This window comes from Nannobrachium achirus (genome assembly GCF_963921795.1).
Source record: "Nannobrachium achirus genome assembly, chromosome: 3".
In the NCBI taxonomy this organism is placed as follows: domain Eukaryota; kingdom Metazoa; phylum Chordata; class Actinopteri; order Myctophiformes; family Myctophidae; genus Nannobrachium; species Nannobrachium achirus.
This window is the reverse complement of record NC_137812.1, coordinates 43,406,030-43,429,207: the sequence shown is the minus strand read 5'-3', so window position 1 is coordinate 43,429,207 and position 23,178 is coordinate 43,406,030. Positions and strand designations below refer to the sequence as shown.

General features: G+C 43.1%; 1 protein-coding gene across 1 annotated transcript in view; it reads left to right on the top strand.

Moving 5' to 3' along the window:
- Nucleotides 1–22,845, top strand: part of zcchc7 (zinc finger, CCHC domain containing 7) — a 69,663-nt gene extending 46,818 nt beyond the window's left edge. The window contains exons 8-10 of the mRNA XM_080721554.1: nucleotides 20,708–20,803; nucleotides 21,226–21,337; nucleotides 21,480–22,845. Coding sequence (XP_080577680.1) covers nucleotides 20,708–20,803; nucleotides 21,226–21,337; nucleotides 21,480–22,078 — 807 coding nt within the window. The 3' untranslated portion in view covers nucleotides 22,079–22,845. The remainder of the gene's footprint in view (nucleotides 1–20,707; nucleotides 20,804–21,225; nucleotides 21,338–21,479) is intronic.
- Nucleotides 22,846–23,178: the final 333 nt, after the last annotated feature.

Here is a 23,178-nt window from a genome sequence, read left to right as displayed (position 1 = left end):
CCCATTTACTTCCAATTAACTGGCTACCTATTTCATTCTTTGCGTTGAAAAACTTCAGTCCTTATTCCTCTTCATGTTAATTAACTCTTTACCCATGTGTTTGCTTGAACAAAGGGCTATATGTCGCTCATTGTTTGTATATTTCTGATGTCTACGGTGACCATAATCAGTTTTTAATCTATAAAGAGAGTGTAGCACCTTGTCATCCATGGACTAAAACCTGTTTATTTGTGTTGCCTAGCAACATAATCAAAAGCGGTCTATGCCAAGTGCATTCCCGACGTCACTGGCATTGTGCCAATGCCATGGCGAGGACATGTTCTATCTGTAAGGACCTAGCGTCAAACTAATCTCAGCACTGGCAGGATATCTGGTTAGTGCCTGTACATAACTGGAATGTGACAGTTTACCGCCCACAAACTATTACTATGGAAACAATGCGGCAAGAATATAACTAAAATGAATGTAGCCTATTTTAGTAAATACAGTACATACTATTTAATTGTAGCCAGATCTTTGCTGCCAGATACTATTGACCTTATTCACACCGCGGCCATCTTGGATCACATGACCACATGGGGTGGCAGCCTGCATTACAAACCATTGTAAACGATGGAGCGATGGTCCCAAATATGAGTTCTGTTCAACCATCAACATCCCTAAAAGGATTCAAAAGAAGGGTACATCCACAATATTCATGTGGTAGTTATGTTGCAATCTTAGACTTGCTACAGTTAGTATCTATCTGTGCAGACTATGTGCTTGTTCTGCCATCATATTAACTTACTGTATTGTGATTTTTGCATGTTAATCAGGAACAATCTAATAATAAATAGTTAATATGATGACGGAGCAAGCACTGCACAGATAGCAAGTCTTTGTACACAGTAAGATTGCAACCTAACTTACCTTGAATATCGTTACCGTGGATGTAATCAATCCAGTTACTGTAGACCTTTTATTTAATCCTTTTGGGGATGTTAATGTTGTCATCTGCCCATTTGTCAATTTGGTCAAAAGAAATAGTTTGAACAGAACTCATATTTTGGGACCATTGCCCCATTGTTTACAATGGTTTGTAACGCAGGCTGCCACCCCATGTGGGCATGTGATCCAAGATGGCCGCGGTGTGAATAAGGTCAATGGCTGTGAAGGAGGAAGTGAAGAGTATTCATAAACAAAATTGAGACTAACCGGCGTGAAGGATTGTTAATGTTGATCATAACTAATCACCATGAAGCACAGGAATGGGGAGAATGAAGTTGAACAGGGGAAAAGAAAAATCACACTTATCATTTAATGGGAAATTGGAGGAAGGGACTTAAACCAGTGTGATCCTCAAAGACGGAGAGGCCAGATGAAACTCTCAACTCAAAATCAATATGTTGGTTATGATTGGTATTGACCTTTACCTCCAGGAGATGGGAGTGAGAAATCTGTTCATCTTTGTGTTACCTTGACCCCAGATCCTGTTCTCATATGCAAACACTCCAAACCTACACATGGATGTGTGTGCGTTAACACAGTCTGTCGGCATGTAGAATACTTGGAAAGTCACACAGTACAGTATATGTCAGAGGGGATGATGGTTTGTTTTCCAACACATCTGTAAAGATGTGTGTGTGTGTGTGTGTGTGTGTGTGTGTGTGTGTGTGTGTGTGTGTGTGTGTGTGTGTGTGTGTGTGTGTGTGTGTGTGTGTGTGTGTGTGTGTGTGTGTGTGTGTGTGTGTGTGTGTGTGTGTGTGTGTGTGTGTGTGTGTGTGTGTGTGTGTGTGCCTGCGCCAGAACGAAGTGGTGATATAGACCTCAGCCTAAGAGAAAAGAGCAGCTTGTTTGTCAATTAAAAGACGTGATAAAGCATGAAATGGGCTGCCAACGCCACGTGGGACGAGAGACTGGGAGAGAGGGAGAGAGCGGGAAGGAGTGTGTGTGTGTGTGTGCAACTGTGCATATATCTTTGTGTGTGTGTGTAGACGGGGGAGGTCTGTCTGTCTGTCACTCTCCTCTATGGAGATTAATTAGCAGGGCCTGTCTAATGAAAAGGCAGCATCGTTAGCTAGGCTAGCACGACAGGAGATATGAAGGGAGGGAGGCATGAATGGGAGAAGGCATGTACGCTTCAATGTTTGAGAGAAAGAGAGAGAGAGAAATGGAATTACATTTATTTGTTATTCGGGGGTTGTGGGGAGGGGGGGGGACGACGACATGTCTTAGGAGAATTTCATTTCGAGCCACCGACCAGAAGAGAATTCATGTTGATGAGAGAATGAGGGGATATGTGCAATCCAGAAAAGGTGTGTTTGGTTGTGCACGCACGCACGAACGAGTGTGTATGCGTATGTGTGTTGGACTGTGCTTTAACGGGTGGTGGATTGTGACCCAGGTCTAATTGAAGTATTTAAACCATTTAAGCACGGGAACAGAAGGTCGTTACTGATCCAAACTGGTGTGGGGGTTAGGGGCCTACACACATACGTTCTCTTACTCACTCACTCTCTCTCTCTCTCACACACACACACACACACACACACACACACACACACACACACACACACACACACACACACACACGCACACACACGTGCATGCACACCTCGCAGGGCTCCTTCTGTTTAAGACAGCCTCATTTTATTCATGATGCTGCTTATGACCCTGAACTCCCCAATGTGAGGTGTGTGTGTGTACGTGTGTCTGTGGGCGTGCGCGCGTGTGCGTTCGCTTTGGGAGATGTGACTCTGTCACCTTCCGCTGGGCTCAGCCAGGTGTGAAAAGGCATTCTGTCAGACCTCCCTGCTACTGGGTCCATTTATCCTCTATGCGTGCGTGCGTGCTTGCGTACACTACACACACACACTATATGTGTGTGTGTGTGTGTGTGTGTGTGTGTGTGTGTGTGTGTGTGTGTGTGTGTGTGTGTGTGTGTGTGTGTGTGTGTGTGTGTGTGTGTGTGTGTGTGTGTGTGTGTGTGTGTGTGTGTGTGTGTGTGTGTGTGTGTGTGTGTGTGTGTGTGTGTGTGTGTGTGTGTGTGTGTGTTGTCTGCTTGCACCTGGTCTTCAACTAACAAACTCTTCCAAACCAGAGTATAGACCACAAAGCTCTGGGTTTATTACTAAGAAAGGATACCTACCTACTAACACACACACACACACACACACACACACACACACACACACACACAGTAGCACCATTAATAGGTGTGGATAGCAGTAACATTTCCAGGTCATTGGGTTTCGGTAATTTTTAATAGTAAATGAAATGATACATGAATGGTTTTGGCTTGGAGGACAGCTTTAGCAGAATGTGATGTTTTAAGCACTATCTGTTCCTCTGGACCCCCCAGCCCTCCATCTCTCTCTCTCTCTCTCTCTCTCTCTCGCTCTCTTGCATGTATGCACAGTTGCACGCACGCACACACCCCCAACCTTTGCATGTTACTGTACTGAAGCGAACTAAAGTGTCAATGGAGCAAAGCACAGTAGTGCTCAGCGTGGTCACTATTGGAGCGTGGGTCAGCTCTGTTGTCAGCCACACACACACACACACACACACACACACACACACACACACACACACACACACACACACACACACACACACACACACATGGGCTTAGGTAGTTTAGTTTGGTAGGATGGAGATGCTGGAGTTATCTTAGTTTGAATTAATTGATTGATTGAAGTATTTATTATAGGTTTGCATAGGGTAAGGTACAGTTTCATGACAGTACAGTTCACTGGTACAAGGTCAACTAAAAGGAAACTCTAAGCCTTGCGGCTTATTTCCATTGAGATCCCTTTCTTGAACTCATATAACATTGAGTGACAGACAGATAGAATACAGTACTATGCATGTAGATATCATCAGATATAAACAAAAACAACAATCTAAAATGAGAAGTTATTTACAAAGAAGGGTCAGGGGGAGGGTCCGGTTAGGTTAGGTTTATTCTTACCTATTTCGAGTGGCAGCGGCCTGTAGGTGGTTTTAATGCCTTTGGTAGGGCATTCCACATATTGGTGGTATAGCAGGAGAACAAATTTGACCCTTTGTGAACACTAAAAGTCAGTGTTCTCAGGAGAGAAACTCAAAGCAAGGAGGATTCATGTGTTGAAAAGGTAAAGCACAGAGACAGCAGTGAGGATGATGAAGCATAATGGAGAGGAAAGGATGGACACAGGAAGAATAAAATAACTGAAGAGCAGAGGGGGAACGAGAGGAAAGAGGAGTAGGAGAGCAATATATGAACATTGATGCTGGGGGGGGGGGGGGATTCATATACAGCCAGGATTATTTTAGCAAAGATCTCTCTCTCACACACACACACACACTCACTCACTCACTCACTCACTCACTCACTCACTCACTGACTCACTCACTCACTCACTCACTCACTCACTCACACACACACACACACACACACACACACACACACACACACACACACACACACACACACACACACACACTCCTATTCTCTCTCTCAATCTCTCTCTCTCTCTCTCTCTCTCTCTCTCTCATATACTGTATACACACTTGCATTGAGTTTTTCCCCTTGTGAGATGCTGTCAGGGTTCTGGTGTGTTGCGTTAAGACCAGAGCACCACCCACTGGCTGTTGCAGGAAGTGAAGCCTCTCGCTTTGGACACTTATCCAGGACCAGGAAATATTATTTGAAGTCAAACTGGCATTACTTTTACATTAGGAGACGGAGAGCCTTTAACGCTGAATAACGAAAATGGACAATTTACTAGCTCACAAAGAATCGTGATATGAGACGATTCTTTCAAATGCTTAAAAATGTTTTAAATCTTTTGTAAATCTTCGACTCTAATGAACATGCCCAAATTAGATAGACCAGGTTTAAAGTCGTTAATGTGTCATAGTTGAAAACCATTATTAATTTCTCCTCCCCCATAGGAGCAGTAAGGCCTGCACTGTACAAGACTGATCATGACTCACTTTCTTACACAGTAAAGGTTCATTTTCACATTCTTACAAGGGTTAGATTAACATTTCATGGACCTAAACATTGCCACTGCTCTGTACGGATTCAAGAGAGAGGTGGGGATAAGAGGGGAAGACTCATGGATAAATATACAAGGAAAGAGAGAGGAGCAGAGTGTTGTAGAGCACTGGTTCAGGAAGTGTTCCTTCCACGCGCTAAAGAAATAACTCCTCCTGGACTCCTCATGCATAGAAGGAAGCATGAGGTCAGTCCGTTGTCTCTCCAGGTTGGCAGAGGGAGTGTAGCACCCAGGATTACACTAGATAATTGACACACGGGTGAAAATGGGTTACAAAATCGTGGGATAAAAATAATGATATATATTTTTTAAAGCTGAGAAATTCCATAAATTAGAAAACAAAAAGTCTAAGAATCAGTGAAAATAGCAGACGCGTTGTGAGCTTGTAGATCTGCTGTTTTCACTAGTTTGGGTCTCGGGTGAATGTCTGACGTTTTGGGAACAACTGTTGTAGAGCAGCCCAGATCCAATAGCAGGCAGTGATGGAGAGCTGGACATGGGGAGTAAAGCCATGCACAGAGAGAAGAAGCAGTGATGGAGCAGAGGGCCGGGTATGTTAAACCAGTGGTTCTCAACCTTTTCAGGCTGTGAACCCCAAAATAATCATATTTGATCTGGAGACCCCCCCCCCACCCTACGAGCACTTAGAGTTGAGGTATTACGTTTTGTTTAACACTGTTCTATTTTGAAAATAGCAGATCTACATGCTCACAACGCCTCGCGTTGCAAGGCATTGTGAGCATGTAGATCGGCCATTTTCACAATTTCGGCCTCTAATATTTGACAATTTGGCCAATGTTTAATTTGTCATTTTAGAGGTATTAAAAAGTCCTTAAATTGTCACTTAAGAAATGTGCAGATACCCTCTATACATTTAAAATGCATTTTGGTTTGTTTACTGTTGAGTGAGAAAACATTGTTGCACATTAAGTTAATCATCTTGGGACCCCCCCAAAATAATTTGGGGACCCCTCTGGGGGTCCCGACCCACAGGTTGAGAAGCACCGTGTTAAACAAGGTGAAGGAGACATGAGAGAGCTGGCAGAGGAGAGTGAACATGAACACAGACACAGCTGATTGGTGCAGGTATATCGGTGTGCGAGCATTGATTGGCTTCTCTTTAGATAGCAAGGGTGACACCTGTATGTGTGTGTGTTTATTGATCGCGCCCTCTGTTCAGGGTGGTGGATATTGAGCGAATCCTGTCCTCCTGGTGGTATCAGTACGTGTGTGTGTGTATCGACCGCTTCCCTTGGGGTAAGGTGTGTGCCTATCACTGGCTGTTTGGGGTGTCTCTGGAGAAAGGTGCTGCCGCCTTCTTTTTTTTGTACACAATGGTGAAGCCATTTCAATGCATTTCTCTGTTGTCTATTTTGGTTCATTCCTCATTTTGTTGGCTTTGTAAAAGCCCTGCACTTGCTCTTTTCACTTGCCATTGTGTATATTCCGCATTTCCTAAACCTTCACTTTGTGCTCTGTGTTTCTCCTCTGTTGTTGTCAGTCTTCAACTCCCATGTGTGTATAATAGTTGCAGCTTCCACTTCACACATGCCTTTGTTCAGCTGGGATTTAGGCTTTTCAGCCCTTCTAATATCCCTGTTTGTCTGTAAATTAACTTTTTCGTCTTCTTTCTTTTTTCTTTTTTTCTTTTCAGGTTAAAATTAGAATCTTTAGTATTGCATTCTTTCACTATTGAGTATAAATCACAGGCTAGCTTTTATATTTTATTCCAATGCTGGTTTAGCTGTGGGTGGCAAACCCAGTTTTGGGGCATTTTGCCTTTATAATGATAGGACGGTCGAGAGAAAGACAGGAAATGGGTGAGTAAGTCGGGGAGTGACACGCAGCAAATCCGGCACCGGGCTTGGGAATCGAACCTGGGACATGCGGTCAGGCATCAAAGCCTATGTGGTACGCACATTAACCACTCTGCTGTCCCCCATTTGAATATTTCAAAGTCAATTATATTTCTCATGGGCTCATTGATTAAACTATTTACCCATCATGTCATATTATTGGAAGTTGATAATGAGAAGAAAATGTGTTTATGGTTGAAAGGATCTCTTGACATATCTATTAGTTTATTGTAGCCACATTCTTTTTTTAACTCTTTTTGAGTGGCGGTGAACCACTCCTAAGAGTGGCTGTGCGTGTGTCTGTAGCCTTTTTCCTCAGCGTTTTGCCATAGTAAAATGTGTGTATGTAGCATCATGTTTGTCTAGTGATGTCATATGTCGTATGTCTGTAGCCTTTTTGACGTGTATGTGTAGCATACCCTGTACATCCTAGACTCAAATCCTAGTCTGAAGACGTTATGCAAGCACGACCACCGCTCACTTCACATTGGGTGTGATTTTTTATGTTGGATTGTTAAAACATCTTATGCTGTTAAGTGTAAGTGTCTTGTAGCTTCAGTACAATTGATGTAATCATGGATTTGTAGGAGCACAGATGTGGTCCACACTATACATACAGTTTTAATATGTCACAAGTTCACAACATACTAATTTTAGACATTTTAATTTATAAAAACCAATGCTTTGAAAGACATTCACATAGGTGAATTAAAATGCACCTTTTCCATTTATGGTTAGTCTCAAACTGGGTTCGATTTAGCTATTTGTTGTTCTTTTTTTAGATTTGTTTTGGGGCTTTCATGCCTTTATTGATAGGACAGTTAGTAGACAGACAGGAAATGGGGAGAGGGATGGGGATTGGATATGTTACTCGGCTTCTGCAAAATGATGAACTGTTGCATCTGTGGATGTGACTTGTGCATTGTGTTTGCTTCAGATTCATGAGGGGACATTATTTTCCTGCCTACAGTTTAACAGAGATAAGCTAACTTCAAGACCCAGCAGGATGTAAGGCATGTATTCGAAAGAAAGATGAGGCCTACATTCTGGTAAAGCAACGGGTAATGCTTATCCATGTCTAAGCACCCTACCGAACCCAATTCAGTCCAACACTTGAAATACAAGCTAAATAGAAAACAGACACTTATAAGGAGTAGCTCACCCCCAAAATGCCTTTTTTCCCCTATTGATTACTCATGCCGTAGAGACTTGAGTTCAATAATATTTTTTGTTTTTTGTCGCATTCCTAAGACGAAAAAAAAAAGTACCCAGACGTTTTCCCCATCCAGGCCAGGGCCATGCATCCAGGTCCCCATCCGGAATCAATGGGGGTAAATTTACTATACATTTTTGTCTTAGGAATGCGACAAATACAAAAAAATATTATTTAACTCAAGTCTCCATGGCATTAGTAATCAATAGAAAAAAAGTCATTTTGGGGGTGAACTACTCCTTTAATAGTGACAATTTTCTAAATTTGCTAAGGAAGTCATTTGCGAAAAGACCAATAACCAAGACTGTCTGGTGCTTGTACCTCTTGTGTGATCATTTCAACTGTAGAAATGGACTGTGGTATGGTTGCGCAGAATTGCTGTGTGGTGTTAAAGCGCCCTTCACTGGCCACATGGAGAACTGCATGCTGATGCCTTAACTTTGAAAAGTATCTCGCTTTTGAGTTTGTGTGTTGTGTTCATCACGTCTCCACATCGCATGCATGGGCCAGTATTTCTGTGCCACGCAAGTTGTTACAATCTCATGTTTGAAACTTTTATCAAACAGTAATGGGCAATGCAATCTCTCTCTTTTATTCTTTCTGCTGAACATGAAATTGTAGGTTTGAGACTTGACCTTTCTTCTTCTAAATCTTTTTTTTCCCCTTTTTTCCCCCCCTGGCTTGCTGCCCCCATTCGCTCTCACCTCTTTTGAGAATGAGTTTAATTCAAAAGGCATTCTATGAAAATCCTTTAAATCCACGTCCTTTCAGCAAGCAGTTTTTGCTGTCTCATCATTGTACAGAGCGGACTCTCTCCAGTTCTCTCACCTCTGTCTGTGTCAAAGGCCTCTCAGCACTGTATTCTACTGTAGACTGAGACACTGAACACTGGTCTGCACAAGGTGTCTCTGTGTAAAGCGCTAGGTAGCAAGGCATTTGGGTTGCCCATTTCTACCATAAAGAGCTGTTTTGAGCTTGGTGGCTACCGATGGGTTGTTGGAATATACACTATGTGTGTGTGTGTATTGTATGCATGCATGTATTTTGTGTTTTTGTGAATGTGTGTATATGTGAATGAGTATTTTGGCAAAACTTTCCTTCAGTTTTCATCAGCCTGATGAAAACTCAGCCTGATGAAAACTGAAGGGAACCAGGATTTACGTTTAGGGTGGGCAAAATGTCAGGTGCAATCGAGAATGAGCCATTGCAACATAATACCACAATGCAAGAAAGAGAATTTTAAATAAACTATAATATGCAGTAATAGACTAGAATTGCAATTACAACAGCAAAGTTAACACATCAAATACAGTGCCACTATTAATCTGTAACTTGAAATGTCAATAATTGCATCGTGGTCCAAACCATCAGTTAAATCTCTCTCAAACGCCAGGAGACATAGACGAGAGGTTGAAATTGTACTATTTACTCAGCCATCCCCCCATTCCGACACTAACCCTAACCCTAACCCTAACCTCTATGGAAGTGCTGCCATTCAGACAATTAGAAGTCAATGTCTGAATGTTAGCATGTCGGAATGGATTGTGGCCCCCCTGGAAAATAGGCGTTCAATGCTGCATGTCTTCATTGGCAATGTTATTAATGCCCTTAAGAAATACACCAGAGAAACGTCTGAAACTATTGACGTTTCCAAACCCTTAAAGGGCCTACACCATGCTTTTAAGACTATATTTTTTGTATAAATATATGCTCAAAATTGAGTCTTAGACAGGTTTTAACCCTCAACAAACACTCTGACCATTCTTTTTGTTTGTTCTAGCTCTACTATAATGAGGCTCTCCAGCTGCAATACCAAAACGGCCTCTGTTTGCTCAGGGGCGCATCTAGTGGGGTTTTTCCACCCCTCCCCCCTCCCCTCCTCTTCACTCCTCCCCGGACCCCACGTTGACAACAAATAATGTTAATATTGGGCCAATACAAAAATAGGATAATGTTGCAGCTCTGATTATAGCCTACTGTAGGCCTATGTTGTATGTTATAGGCCTACTGTAAAAAAATTTTTTTTTTGAAAAATAATGTTTGAGAAAAAAAAGTTTTTGAAAAAGAAATGTTTTTTGAAAAAAAAAGTTTTTTGAAAAAAAAAAAGTTTTTGAAAAAAAAGTTTTTGAAAAAAAAAAGTTTTTGAAAAAAAAAGTTTGAAAAAAAAATTTTTTTGAAAAAAAAAAAAAACGGGAATCCGTGTGACGTCACACGGATCAACTCTCAGAACAACTGTTCTGAGAACCCGTGGAAAGCTTTTCATCTCTGTCTTCCCAAAACCAGAGAAAGACACAATGGTCAGAAATAGGACTTTGTGAGGATAGAAGGTGCCAGTGGGACCCCAAAAAAAGGTTTTAAAATAGAAAAAGTGAAAATTCATGGTGTAGGTCCTTTAACTAGTTCAGTGCCAAACGACTTTCAGATCAACTATCTCACTATGGACTTCCCTGCCAAACGACTTAAATCGACTTTTACTTAGAAAAAAAAAAAAAAACATCTTTCATACAGGGCTTTGCTTACATAAAATGTAAAACATAATGGCTATTTTCTCAAGAATGCCTGAACGGATTTCCAATCTGATTTTTTTGTTTGAAAGCTGTGAACAGCCTGCACAAACATGGTGCATGATCTGTGCATGGGCGTGCATGATCTGTGCACTATAAATTACATGGAAGTCTATGGAGATTTATGGCAATATGAGCCAAAAAGCCCATATTTAATTGGCAGGGAGCGAGAAGTAGTGTGGCAAATTTAGCACCCTTGCGTTCTTTGATAGCAAGGTGTGTCCAAAATCAAGTTCCTGTTAACTGTTATACCAAAACGACTGCCAAATACATTGAGAGAGATACATAGCCTGGCTATGTATCGTGTCTGGATCGCATCCTTGTGAAATCTTACAGTTTGTGATCCCTTGTCGTGGGAAAACTACAACGATATATGACAGCGGATTTCAAGAAAGAGACTTGTGTAGTGTGACATCACAGTGATGACTCGACCAGCTTAGCAGAAGGGTATACAGTACACGCCAAAGCACCCATGTGCACGAGTCCATGTGAACGCCCCTTAGGGCGTCTTACTGGTAACAAAATAAATACCTCTTACACCACTAAGTCAGTGGTTCTCAACCTTTTCAGGCCGCGACCCCCCAAAATAATCATATTTGACCACAGGTTGAGAACCATTGCACTAGATTAATTGGAACGGGTACACATTATAGCGTATTATTATTTTATGCTTTAACTATTGAAAAATAGCAGATATACAAGCTCACAGCGCGGCACCGAGTGCCTTGTAGATCTGCTATTTTTGAAAAATCATGAAAATTTGAATTTTGACCTGATTCTATAAGTGTCTTTTGAATCCTTCTAAGATTTTTTTGAAAAACCTATGTTTCTACGTCAGCAATCTGTCCAGCCATCGTCAAAGAAAAGGTCCTTTTTCACTTAACTGGAGCTCAGTTAGTCGGTTCTTGAGAGAATACTATGTCAGTGGTTCTCAAACCTTTTCATGTGAAGGACCCCCAAAATGATATTTATTTGGCCACAGACCCCCATCTCAAAATATCTAGTTCCAGGGACCACCCAGAAGCAAAATTTGAGTTACAAACGTTCGCTTTGAAAATACATATATTCAAAGATTTGCGCACATTTTCACGACTTTTTCAAAAATAGCAGATCTACAAGCTGTGAGCTTGTATATCTGCTATTTTTCACTGGTTAAAGCATTCAATAATTCTAGGCCTAAATGGGTTAACACAGGACCTTTCTGTGACATTAGTCACAATGGAGGCCTCTGACAGTGACAGGACGCTCTGGGAACAGGAAGTGAGCATAGCCCTGCTAGATTAGGACGTATCCTCCACATATCCACCTTCCACGGTGTGACCAGATTACCAGACCTCACCCGATAGACAGCCTGAATAACATTATCATCACATTCCTGAAGCATTTGCCCCCTCCTCTCCTCTACACCAGTGGTTCTCAACCTTTTCAGCCCGCGACCCTCAAAATAACCACATTTTAACTGGGGACTCACAGAGGCGCTGTGAGCATGTAGATCATCTATTTTCAAAATTTCTTCCCCTACAATTAGGCCAATGTTTCATTTATCATTTTAGAGATATTAAAAAGTCCTTAAATTGAGAAAAATAAATGTCACTTTAGAAATGTGCAGATACCCTCTATACACTTAAACTTTATGCTGGTTTGTTTACTGTTGAGTGGGAAAACAACGTTGCACATTAAAGGGGAAGACCACCCATTTTCAATATTGAACTATGTCATTAATATACCTTAGAGGAGTTGTGTGGAAATAGGAAAAAAGTTGCCTAGTGCCTAGAACTGGAGGATTGATTTTGGGGTTTGTATTGTAAAGTACAACTTGATGACATCACACTCCAGTTCTAGGCAACACAGAAGGGGGGAACTTTTTTTCTATTTCCACACAACTCCTCTAAGTTATATTAATGACATAGTTCAATATTGAAAATGGGTGGTCTTCCCCTTTAAGCTAATCATCTGGGGACCCCCCAAAATGATTTTCACAGGTTGAGAAACACTGCTCTACACTTTCCGAGTCTCTCTGGTGTTTTCTCCATGTTATCATACGTTCTGGAACTCTATACCACACGATGGTGTCACTAATTGAAAATAACTGATAATCAGCAACACAGCACAGTGTGTAGAAGTAAACATTTAATTAGGCCAGGGGTCTTCAACGTTTTCAGGGCAGGGACCCCTTAGCTGAGAGAGAGAAGAAGCAGGGACCCCCTCTATGTATTGTATAAATGTGTGATGCAGATTTTCATCGATTTCATAGATAGATTCATAGACTTGTTTGACAGCACATCGGTCATCGATCTATGTTGGATTCATGTTAAATGTGTATTTTTAGACATTTAACCACTTAAATCGTCGATATATTGTAAACTTGACCTTTCACTCTGCAATTGGTCTCCTCTTTTTTTTATCTCTACATACCTATTTTCCAAAAATAGACGATCTACAGTAGATCGGCTATTTTCGGCTAAAGTTCTCCTCGCAATAGGGAGGCGAGTGTTCAAGTTGTTTATTTCAAAGAATTATCTTATCACACAAGGATGTGGCGGCCCCCCTGTAGTAACTCTAAGGACCCACTAGGGTTCCCGGACCCCCTGTTGAAGACCCCGAATTAGGCTTTATTCCCTGCGTGACCCTTGTCCCTCTCCATATTGCTCTTTCTGTCCATTCTTTGTCTCACCTTACCTTGCTTATCTCACTCGCTCTCTCTCTCTCTCTTCTCCATCTCTCCCTCATCATTCTCTGTCCCCCTCATTCTTCTTTCTCCATCCCGGTCTCTCTCTCTTTCTCACTCTCTCGCTCTGTCAGTCTAAAGAGGAAATCGGGTTCCTCCTGATTGTTTTCACACTGATTGACTGACTGACGGGAAGAGATAACGCAGGCCCACAGGGAATTACACTGTGTGTGTGTGTGTGTGTGTGTGTGTGTGTGTGTGTGTGTGTGTGTGTGTGTGTGTGTGTGTGTGTGTGTGTGTGTGTGTGTGTGTGTGTGTGTGTGTGTGTGTGTGTGTGTGTGTGTGTGTGTGTGTGTGTGTGTGTGTGTCTCTGCACTCGGAGCACAGGGTTAGGGCTTTGGTTTGGGGTCTGAGGCTTTGTGGACTGGCAGACACAATAGGGGCAAAAATCTGAAATCACATCTGGTTAATTCGTGCCCCCCCCCCCCCCCCCCCAACACACACACACACACCTTACCACAGCCTGAGCCTACACATGCTTACCTTCCATCTCTCCTCCCACTTCTAGCTCTTCAGCCACATTAACCCTGGCATCCCTGTTTTGCACTTGTCACTGTAGGTAAACGTAAAAAATACAAACATTTCAAAAATAGTGAAAATGGCTGATCTACCAGCTCACAATAAATTGATTGCATTATGACTTGAGTTTGTAGATCTGTTATGTTTAAAGTGGCAACTAAATGTTTCTCTTCCTGGTTAATGACATCACATTGAGACAGCTTGGTAAAAGGTAATGTATGACATGTAATTAGTTAATGTAAAAAAGGGGAGAGGGGTTGTACTTTTACTTTTTACTTACTTGAGTACTTTTAAATGGGATACTTTTTACTCTTACTTTGAGTAATTTCCTAGACTATTTTACTTTGAGTAAAGTTTCAATAAAGCAAGTAACAATTCTTTTACTTGAGTAGGATTTTTCAGTATTCTTTCAGTATTGTCAAAATACATTGGTACACCTAAATCTAACACAGACATTATTTATTTGATTAGCTGCAACTTTGTTGCTTAAATTACATTGTACACCTTTTTGCAGACTGCCATGTTTTACCCTGCTGTAGTTTTTAACTAAGCCTAGGGCTTCATTTCACCCTCCCTTTAAAGCCTCTTAGATGAACATTGGATTTTATTCCCATAGTTAGGAAAGAATGAACATTTATTTTGTATTGTCAGTAGCAGCGTGTTGGATGTCATACAAATTGAGCAATCCTTCAAGAGAATAAGGTGATTGATGATGAACAGCTGCTTTCAAAAAGATGGTGTTAACCTAACATGTGCACACTGGCACACATACCCACGCACATGCGTGTACATTCACACACACACACACACACACACACACACACACACACACACACACACACACACACACACACACACACACACGCACACACACGCACACGCACACACGCACGCACCACAAGGGTGTGTTTGTTTTGGTATGGGACTAGTGTTGTGTTAGCAGGCTGGTTTCTATGATAAAAGCATGCAGAGTGGTTCCCCTGAGGTTCCAGTAACATTATGCAAACCTCTCCCCATCGTTGCAATAACGTATGCAAAACACCGCCGCTGGCCCTGGCCCCTACGCACACACCCTGTGCTGTTCAACCCCCCAACACACACACACACACACACACACACACACACACACACACACACGAACACACAAGCCTGTTTGCTTCTCCGATTGTATTTTATAACTGTGTGTGTTTCTGTGTGTGTATGTGCCCTCCTTCAGATTGTAGTCTGTAACAGTCTGAGCTTTGTGTTGGTCCAAGGATTAACACAGCTTTACCACCAGCAGCCAAGGCAAGGAGCAGAGGAGAACAGGGCTTAAAGAGACAGAATGCAAGGGTGGGAAAGTGTGTGTGTGTGTGTGTGTGTGTGTGTGTGTGTGTGTGTGTGTGTGTGTGTGTGTGTGTGTGTGTGTGTGTGTGTGTGTGTGTGTGTGTGTGTGTGTGTGTGTGTGTGTGTGTGTGTGTGTGTGTGTGTGTGTGTGTGTGTGTTACACGCATGTGCACGCAAGAGTGTGTGCGTTACACGCATGTGCACGCAAGTGTGTGTCTGTGTGCATGCATGAGAGGCTACGGATGACTGGCTGTCTGTGTCCATGCAGACAAGCCCTTAGGACCCTCTCAACCCCCCCCCCCCCCACACACACACCAAACCACCACCACTCTTCCCAGCCTTATCCCTCTCCTTCTGACGGACTGACAAAGTATCTATCAGCTGCTCCCGAGATGGACCTCTTCATCTTGAACCAACACACTGTAGATGGCATTCAATCCCTTTATAGCGTTGTAGATTATTTGTGTATTTGGGCCTGTGTATGTCACCACATAGCCAGCCAGCCAGCCATTAACCACTTTTAACACACCCTCACATTCCATGATGCCTGGTACACTTATCAAGCGAATTGACACCCCTCACACCCCCACAGCCTCTATACCCTCCCTCTGTCCTGTAGGGGTGTGAGGCTAGAACCTTGCGCCTCTACCCTAGCACCCTCACACCCTCATAGCTTCTACCCTCACACCCTCATAGCTTCTACCCTCACACCCTCATAGCTTCTACCCTCACACCCTCATAGCTTCTACCCTCACACCCTCATAGCCTCATAGCTTCTACCCTCACACCCTCATAGCTTCTACCCTCACACCCTCATAGCTTCTACCCTCACACCCTCATAGCTTCTACCTTCACACCCTCATAGCTTCTACCCTCACACCCGTATAGCTTCTACCCTCACACCCTTATAGCTTCTACCCTCACACCCTCATAGCTTCTACCCTCGCACCCTCAAGCGCAGTCGTACCGCAGTCGTTCCGCAGTCGTACGAAGGCCTTCGTAGGACGCTATGAATGCTCCAGTACGAAGGGTGCCTTAGGATGACCGTGTTTCCCGAACACGCTCGTAAGTGCCTCTCTCAAAACAGGCTGCGCATGCCCTTAGGCTGGCCAGAGCCTTGTATTAGAGAGTTCTGCCAACTCTGGCCCCATGAAGTGAACGGAGATGATGCAACTCTCCTTGAATGGCTCTGGGACTGACATCGATTGATAGGACATCCCCAACCAGCTGCGCTCGCAAATGAATTTCTGCTGGTGGTTAGTGTAATTGTACTCGGCCCATCAAGAAAACAACGCTGAAGATGAACAAACTTTAAGCGCTGTTGGTAGGCTAACTGACTGCACAAAACTCTTGTTTTAATTTGAAACTCTACTTGCAAGCTTTAAGTGTTGTTGGTAACTGACTGCACAAACCCCTTGTTTTAATTTTAAACTCTTTGGCTTAATTGCTCGTCTTAAATATGTATTTTAATTTTATAGCCTGCACCGTGTCTGAAAGCAAGAGCATGTGCAAGTGCTGTGACAGTCAGACAGGATCTGGTTTACAGCCGAGTATTTTAGACAGCTCTTTGGTCTTGTCCTATTGGAGAAGTTGGAGTCTGATTGAGTGTGTGAACAGGGGTCTTTTATACAGGTAACAACTTCAAACGTGGGTCAATAGGGTGCAATTAATACAGGTAATGAGTGTAGAATAGGAGGGCTTCTTAAAGAAAATGTTACAGTTCTGTGAGTGTGAGAGCTTAGAGCTAGAATTCTTGCTGATTGGTAGGTGATCAAATACTTATTTTATGCAATGAAATGGAAATGAATTATTTAAAATTTTAGATTCTGTCTCTCAAAGTTGAAGTGTACCTAATTGCAGACCTCTACATTTTTTGTAAGTGGGAAAACCTGCTAAATCGGCATTCGGCAGTGTATCAAATACTTATTTTCCCCACTGTATATATATAACGCATCTCTTAGCAAAAGTAAGCACACGATTCCCGATGAAGCCGGCAGATTTGACATATGGACCAAGTGCGTGCCACCAAAACTGGGAGGAGTAGCGCGGCAAAATAAGGTTTATCTGGAAAGATGGAAGAAAGTCGGACAACTATAGTCTGGTTTCCCTGATAACAACCACACTAATAACGTAATTTATATAGCACTTTTCAAAACATGAGTTACAAAGTGCTGAACAGCAGTAAAACATAGCATACTTTTTTTTTTATCTATGGACTTAACATAAATTAGCAAGACATTTAGTTCTGAAAAGCAATAAAACATATTTACAGACTTACTGTACACAGCACACATAACACAGTTATGGCTAATGTAAATGTAGATCTAGGGCAGTGGTTCTCAACCTGTGACCCCGGAGGGGTCCCCAAATTATTTAGGGGGGGGGGGTCCCCAAATGATTAACTTTATGTGCAACATTGTTTTCTCACTCTACAGTAAACAAACCAACATAAAGTTTAAGTGTATAAAGGGTATCTGCATTCTGCACATTTCTAAAGTGACAATTTAAGGACTTTTTAATACTTCTAAAATGACAAATTAAACATTGGCCAAATTGTCAAGTATTAGAGGCAGAAATTGTGAAAATAGCCGACCTACATGCTCACAATACCTCTCAACGCAAGGTGTTGTGAGCATGTAGATCAGCTATTTTCACACGTGTTGTACAAAATCTAATGCCTCAACTCTTAGTGCTCGTCAGGGTGGGGGTGTCCCCAGTTGAAATATGTTTACCGGTATTTTGAGGGTCGCGGCCTGAAAAGGTTGAGAACCACTGATAAGGGAAGGCTTTTCTGAACAGATGTTTTTAGAAGTGTTTTGATAGACTGTGAATTTGCTTTTCTGATTGCCACAGGTAGGGCATTCCATAGCCTAGGTGCTCGTGTGGCAAAAGCCCGAGCACCCTTTGCTACTAGGTGTGTTTTGGGGACCTATTGGAGTGCCTCCTCAGAGGATCTCAGGGTGCAGGGTGGATTATAGAGAGGCACCAGGACGTCCATAATGTGCTGGGGGCAAGATCATACTGGGCCTTAAAAGTTAATGAAAGGGGGGCACGGTGTCGAAGTCGGTAGCGCTGTCGCCTCACATCTAGAAGGTCCTGGGTTTGATTACCGCTGGGGGTCGCTGTGGGCGCTCGGGCCGTGTTCCCTCCTCCGCGTCATCAGTGCTCTGTGTGGAGTTTGCATGTTCTCCCCTGGTCTCTCTATATAATGCCTGCGCCTGATGGAGGAGAAAGGAACTGGTTGGAATAACGTGTTCCTTCCACGAGCTACGTCTAACCGGGGAAGCTCCCCCTGTCAGGTGAAAAGAAGCGGCCTGCTCACTCCTCATGCACTGAAGGAAGCATGAGCTCAGTTTGGTGCCCTCCCCTGGCCGTGGCAAAGGGAGAGCAGAGCCCAGGATTACAGCTTAGGCAATTTGGCACTGGGTGAAAAAATGGGTAACAGAATCGTGGGATAAACAATATAAAAAGAAATGAATAAAAACAATACAAATTCTATAGTCTCTAGCCTCCGTACCCTCATAGCCTCTATCCTTGCACCCCCTCAGCCTTGACTCCTCACACCCCCACATTCTCTATCCTTGCACCCGCACAGATAGGAGATAAAAAGGGAAGTATGGACATATATCCAACTAATTAATATTGTCTGTGACAGACGCACACGCACACACCTATCACAGGTTGATGTCATTGATGGTAGAAAAGAAAAAGATTCCATTTCTTGCTTTGGTTTATTCTCTGTGCTGGATCAGAACACCAAGAGATAAGAGGAGCCCAAGGTCAGAGCGAGAGAGAGAGAGAGAGAGAGAGAGACCTACAGCCAATTTACATGAGCGATGAATGGGAAGAGGGGGTCCTGAGACAGGGACTGTGATCCTAAGGGTGTGTGCGCGTCTGCGTGCATGTGTGTGTGCGTGCGTGTGTGTGTGTGTGAGAGACAGAGTGTGAGAGAGGTCTGTGATCTCCTGGCCTTTGTGATGGAGATGGGCCCGGCCGGCCTGACCCGATAATGACGCGACGCTCTAATAGCATTCATCCTTTCTGCTGCAAAACTACTCAAGCGGAAAAGAGAGAGGGGAGGTGGTGGTGGGGGGGGGGGGGGTTAGTGGATGGGGGCATGGAGGGAAGCATATGGAGGAGAGATGGAGAACGGGTGGAGGAGAAGAAAGGAGGGCAGGGGAGGGCAGTTTCCTAAAGCTATGTTTAAAAAATGACGTGTGGAGGAAATCATTTGTAATCGTGGAATCAGGAATAGGAGGGAGGCGTAATGAGAGAGAGAGGAGGCACCTTAGACCAGACATTAGAGTTGTGTGAATGTGTGAGTGAATACTGTGCATGCGCATGAGATTGAATAGTGTGTACGTGAGTGTGGTGGTGTATGATGTTTGTGTGTGTGCATGTCTACGTGTGTAGACTCAAGAGAACAGCATTACTGTAGGTTTGCCCGTGTGTGTGTGTGTGTGTGCGTGCGTGCGTGAGTCCGAGTCTAACATTAGCAGTAAATGCACTGTGCCTGTCTCTCCCCTCTCTCTCTTTATCAGTGTATATTTGCTGTGCGCACTGGAGCGTGGAAGGCTTTCAGAACACTGGCCCATAGGGGACAGGACCCTGTGTCCAACACACACACACACACACACACACACACACACACACACACACACACACACACACACACACACACACACACACACACACACACACACACACACACACACACACACTCACTCTCTCTTACTTATCATACAGGGTCATTACAGGCGCCTAACTATAGCCAGCATAATCATTGCTTTATATCAGCACCCATATTCAACACACAATACACACCATCCAATATCAATAGAAGGCATGTGAATGGCGGGAGAGATGAAAGGGGAAAGCTAAACTGCTGTTGGATTCCATTCAGGATGCTTGGAAGATGATGGGGAGTAAAAAGAAAACGTTGCTTGACTTTATCAAGTTTGGTAACATTGCTAGATTCTGTTAAGGATACTTAGAAGATGATGAGGTAAAAAGAAACTGCACTTATAATATGGAGATCTCTGTATCTGTCAGTCCTTTTCCCTTTTATGCCCATATATAGAGATCTCTGTATCTGTCAGTCCTTTTCCCTTTTATGCCCATATATAGAGATCTCTGTATCTGTCAGTCCTTGTCTCTTTTATCCCCATGTAAGGAGATCTCTGTATCTGTCAGTCCTTGTCCCTTTTGTGCCCATATATGGAGATCCCTGAAACCCTGATGCCCAGATATGGGCATGCTGATATGCCCATATACTGTACTGTATGGAGATCTCTGTTTCTATCAGTCCAATATGGAGATCTCTTCCTTGTCCCTTTTTTATTCAAGTTCAACAATGTTCATATGAGGCAAAGAACCCACAAGTACTGAGAAACTTTTTTGTTCCTTCAACTAATAACATAATGATGCTTCTTTACCAGCCGTGGAAAGTTTATTTTTTAACCCGATACTCTCTTCAGCCCAAAGCAGGTCCTCCTGTGAGGCATAAAGGAAACGACCCAGGGAGGAACCCGCCCTACTGCTACAACTGCTCTAGAAGAGGACACTTTGGCCATGTGAGTAGATCTCCTAGCTTGTGTAAAGGTCTTTGCAGACAGGCACGATTTTTATTTCTTTTAAGAAACCAATGATTCTCTATGACCTCATGCACACCTGCTCCAAATTTGCCGCGTGGCAAGTGGCTGCGGCAGTGCGTTTTTCCCCCAATAGAACCCAGTTTGATTGTGCGTCTTTTCACATGCGGTAAAAACTCATTGACTCTTTTATGACTCCTTTTCGGATCCGCAGTGCAGATTGCACACCAAATCCAATGTGTTTTAATCATGCAGCAAACGGAAATAAACGCAACAGGCCTGTGTGCAAAGCCCTTTAATGTTCCCACTTGGCCTCTCTGCATTCACCTTCTTCTAGTTGCCTTTCTTTATTTTTCCTGCTGTATTTGTGTGTATTACGTTTTGCATTTTGTTTCTCTTCTCAGGCATGCAAGATGCAGAGGATGTACAGAGGAACGTTTGCCAACACCCCCTTCATCAATCACTATGACACAAAGGATGACATCAAGCGCAGAAACAACAGGATAAAATTCAAACGTATGCTGCACACTAATTTGCACACAATGTTCAGAATTGATAGGAGATGCCATCATAACAATCCTGATCAAGAACAAGTTGAAACAGAGACAAAATATGAATAATGAGAATGAATCTGATGTTTCTGTTTTTTTTTCCCCAGATCTGAATGTATCTGGCCAGTTGTCCACCCCTCGAACCCCTGAGACCCCAGGACCACCAAAGAAGAGACAGAAAACCAACCACCAAGACCCCTATCGACACTCTAACCACCACTCTCACCAAAGCCCTTTTATTCACAAGTCCAGCAACAGCCACATTAGGTTTAATGATGGACATAAGTCTGCCACAAAGTTCAACCCCAAGAAAGCAGACAAGCAAAGACAACAAGGGTCCTGCGGTCCAGGCAAACGGTGGGAACCCAAGCGAGAAGTTCCCACTACGAGAGAGCCACTCCCTCCGGCAAGACCGGCAAAGGTTGTATTTGACCAGACGGACGACTTTCCCCGTGGGAAAGGTGAAGGAGAGAAGAAAAGAAAGAAAATGAATAAGAATAGCTCTAAGGGGCCACCGGGGGTGTCCTTCAAGTCCAATGCCTGTACCTCAGATCGCCTGTTTGGGGCGGCGAGGGGCGGAGAGGCAAAGAAGAAGAGTCGAGCCAGAGGAAGAGACAGGAAGAAGGCTGCTGCCACAGAGATGTACCCCACTGACGAGAACCTGTTCATCATCAAACAGAGGAAAGGCAAAGGAAAGGCCAGATAACACGGCACCCATGAGTGTGTGTGTGGGGTGTCAACATGGTGACCTATGGGTTGCCTGCGGACATGTGAATGCCTGCCCAGAGCTTGTCATCTCAGGTTCCACTGACACAGGAGTTAAATTCACTTACTGGGTACTACAGGACCCCTGCAGGCTGTATCACTGAGCTCATCCTCTGGGCCTCCTCAGCTCCACCGTGTGGTTACTGTGAAAAGTACATTGAGTGCAGACCAACTTGAGTTACATAACTAACATTGTATCATGTACAGTTTAATGTCCAAATGCGTGTCAATACAAGCAATACCTATTAATAGTAAGTAGCCTGATTTCAGACTCTGCGCTGAGCAGTCCGCTCAGAGAGTGGGCGGGTCTATGGGCTGGAGCCAGGCAAAATAGTAAGGGAACTCATTTTCAGAAATGTATAGGTCTTAGTCTTACTATACAAATTACTTTACTTAAAATTGTGTTTTTGTCAGTCAGACACTAGCACAGTCTTAAGTAATATGATTGATATACAGTAATTTACACAATGCTTGCATTCTAGATTAAATAATGCCATTTACTGCAGTCAATATTTAATAATGGTCATTAAAAAGACGAAAAAGAAAAAAATATTCAATGGCATAATACAAATGTCAAAGCAATGGCATCTTTTAGACATACCGGTAATCCTTAACTTCTCTAATTGGACTCATAGTGAATTTATTATTTGACACATAATTACAGACATGATTACCTTTTTTTCCTTGGTTGGTAACTTTCCTGTGCCTGTAAAGTATGTTCCTTGGTTAGCTAACAGGTTCCAGTAGCGGTTTGATATGCTTTATTTGATGACTGCTCATATTGGATCCTGCTGTGGATGGCTGATGTAGATTTATTAAAGATTGTTTTGAATCATTATTGACTTTTTTTTGGGTCTGTGGCCAGTTTCAAGGGTACTTACAGTATTGTTGCATATGATACAACTACTAGCAACATAATAACACAGCCCCCAACTGAGGTTTGTTTTTGGTTGATCGGACCCACAGTGATTCAAGATCCTAGAATAGGCCTATATATTGTTTTCCCTGGCGGCCTGCTGACAGCTAGGACTGGAGGGTTGT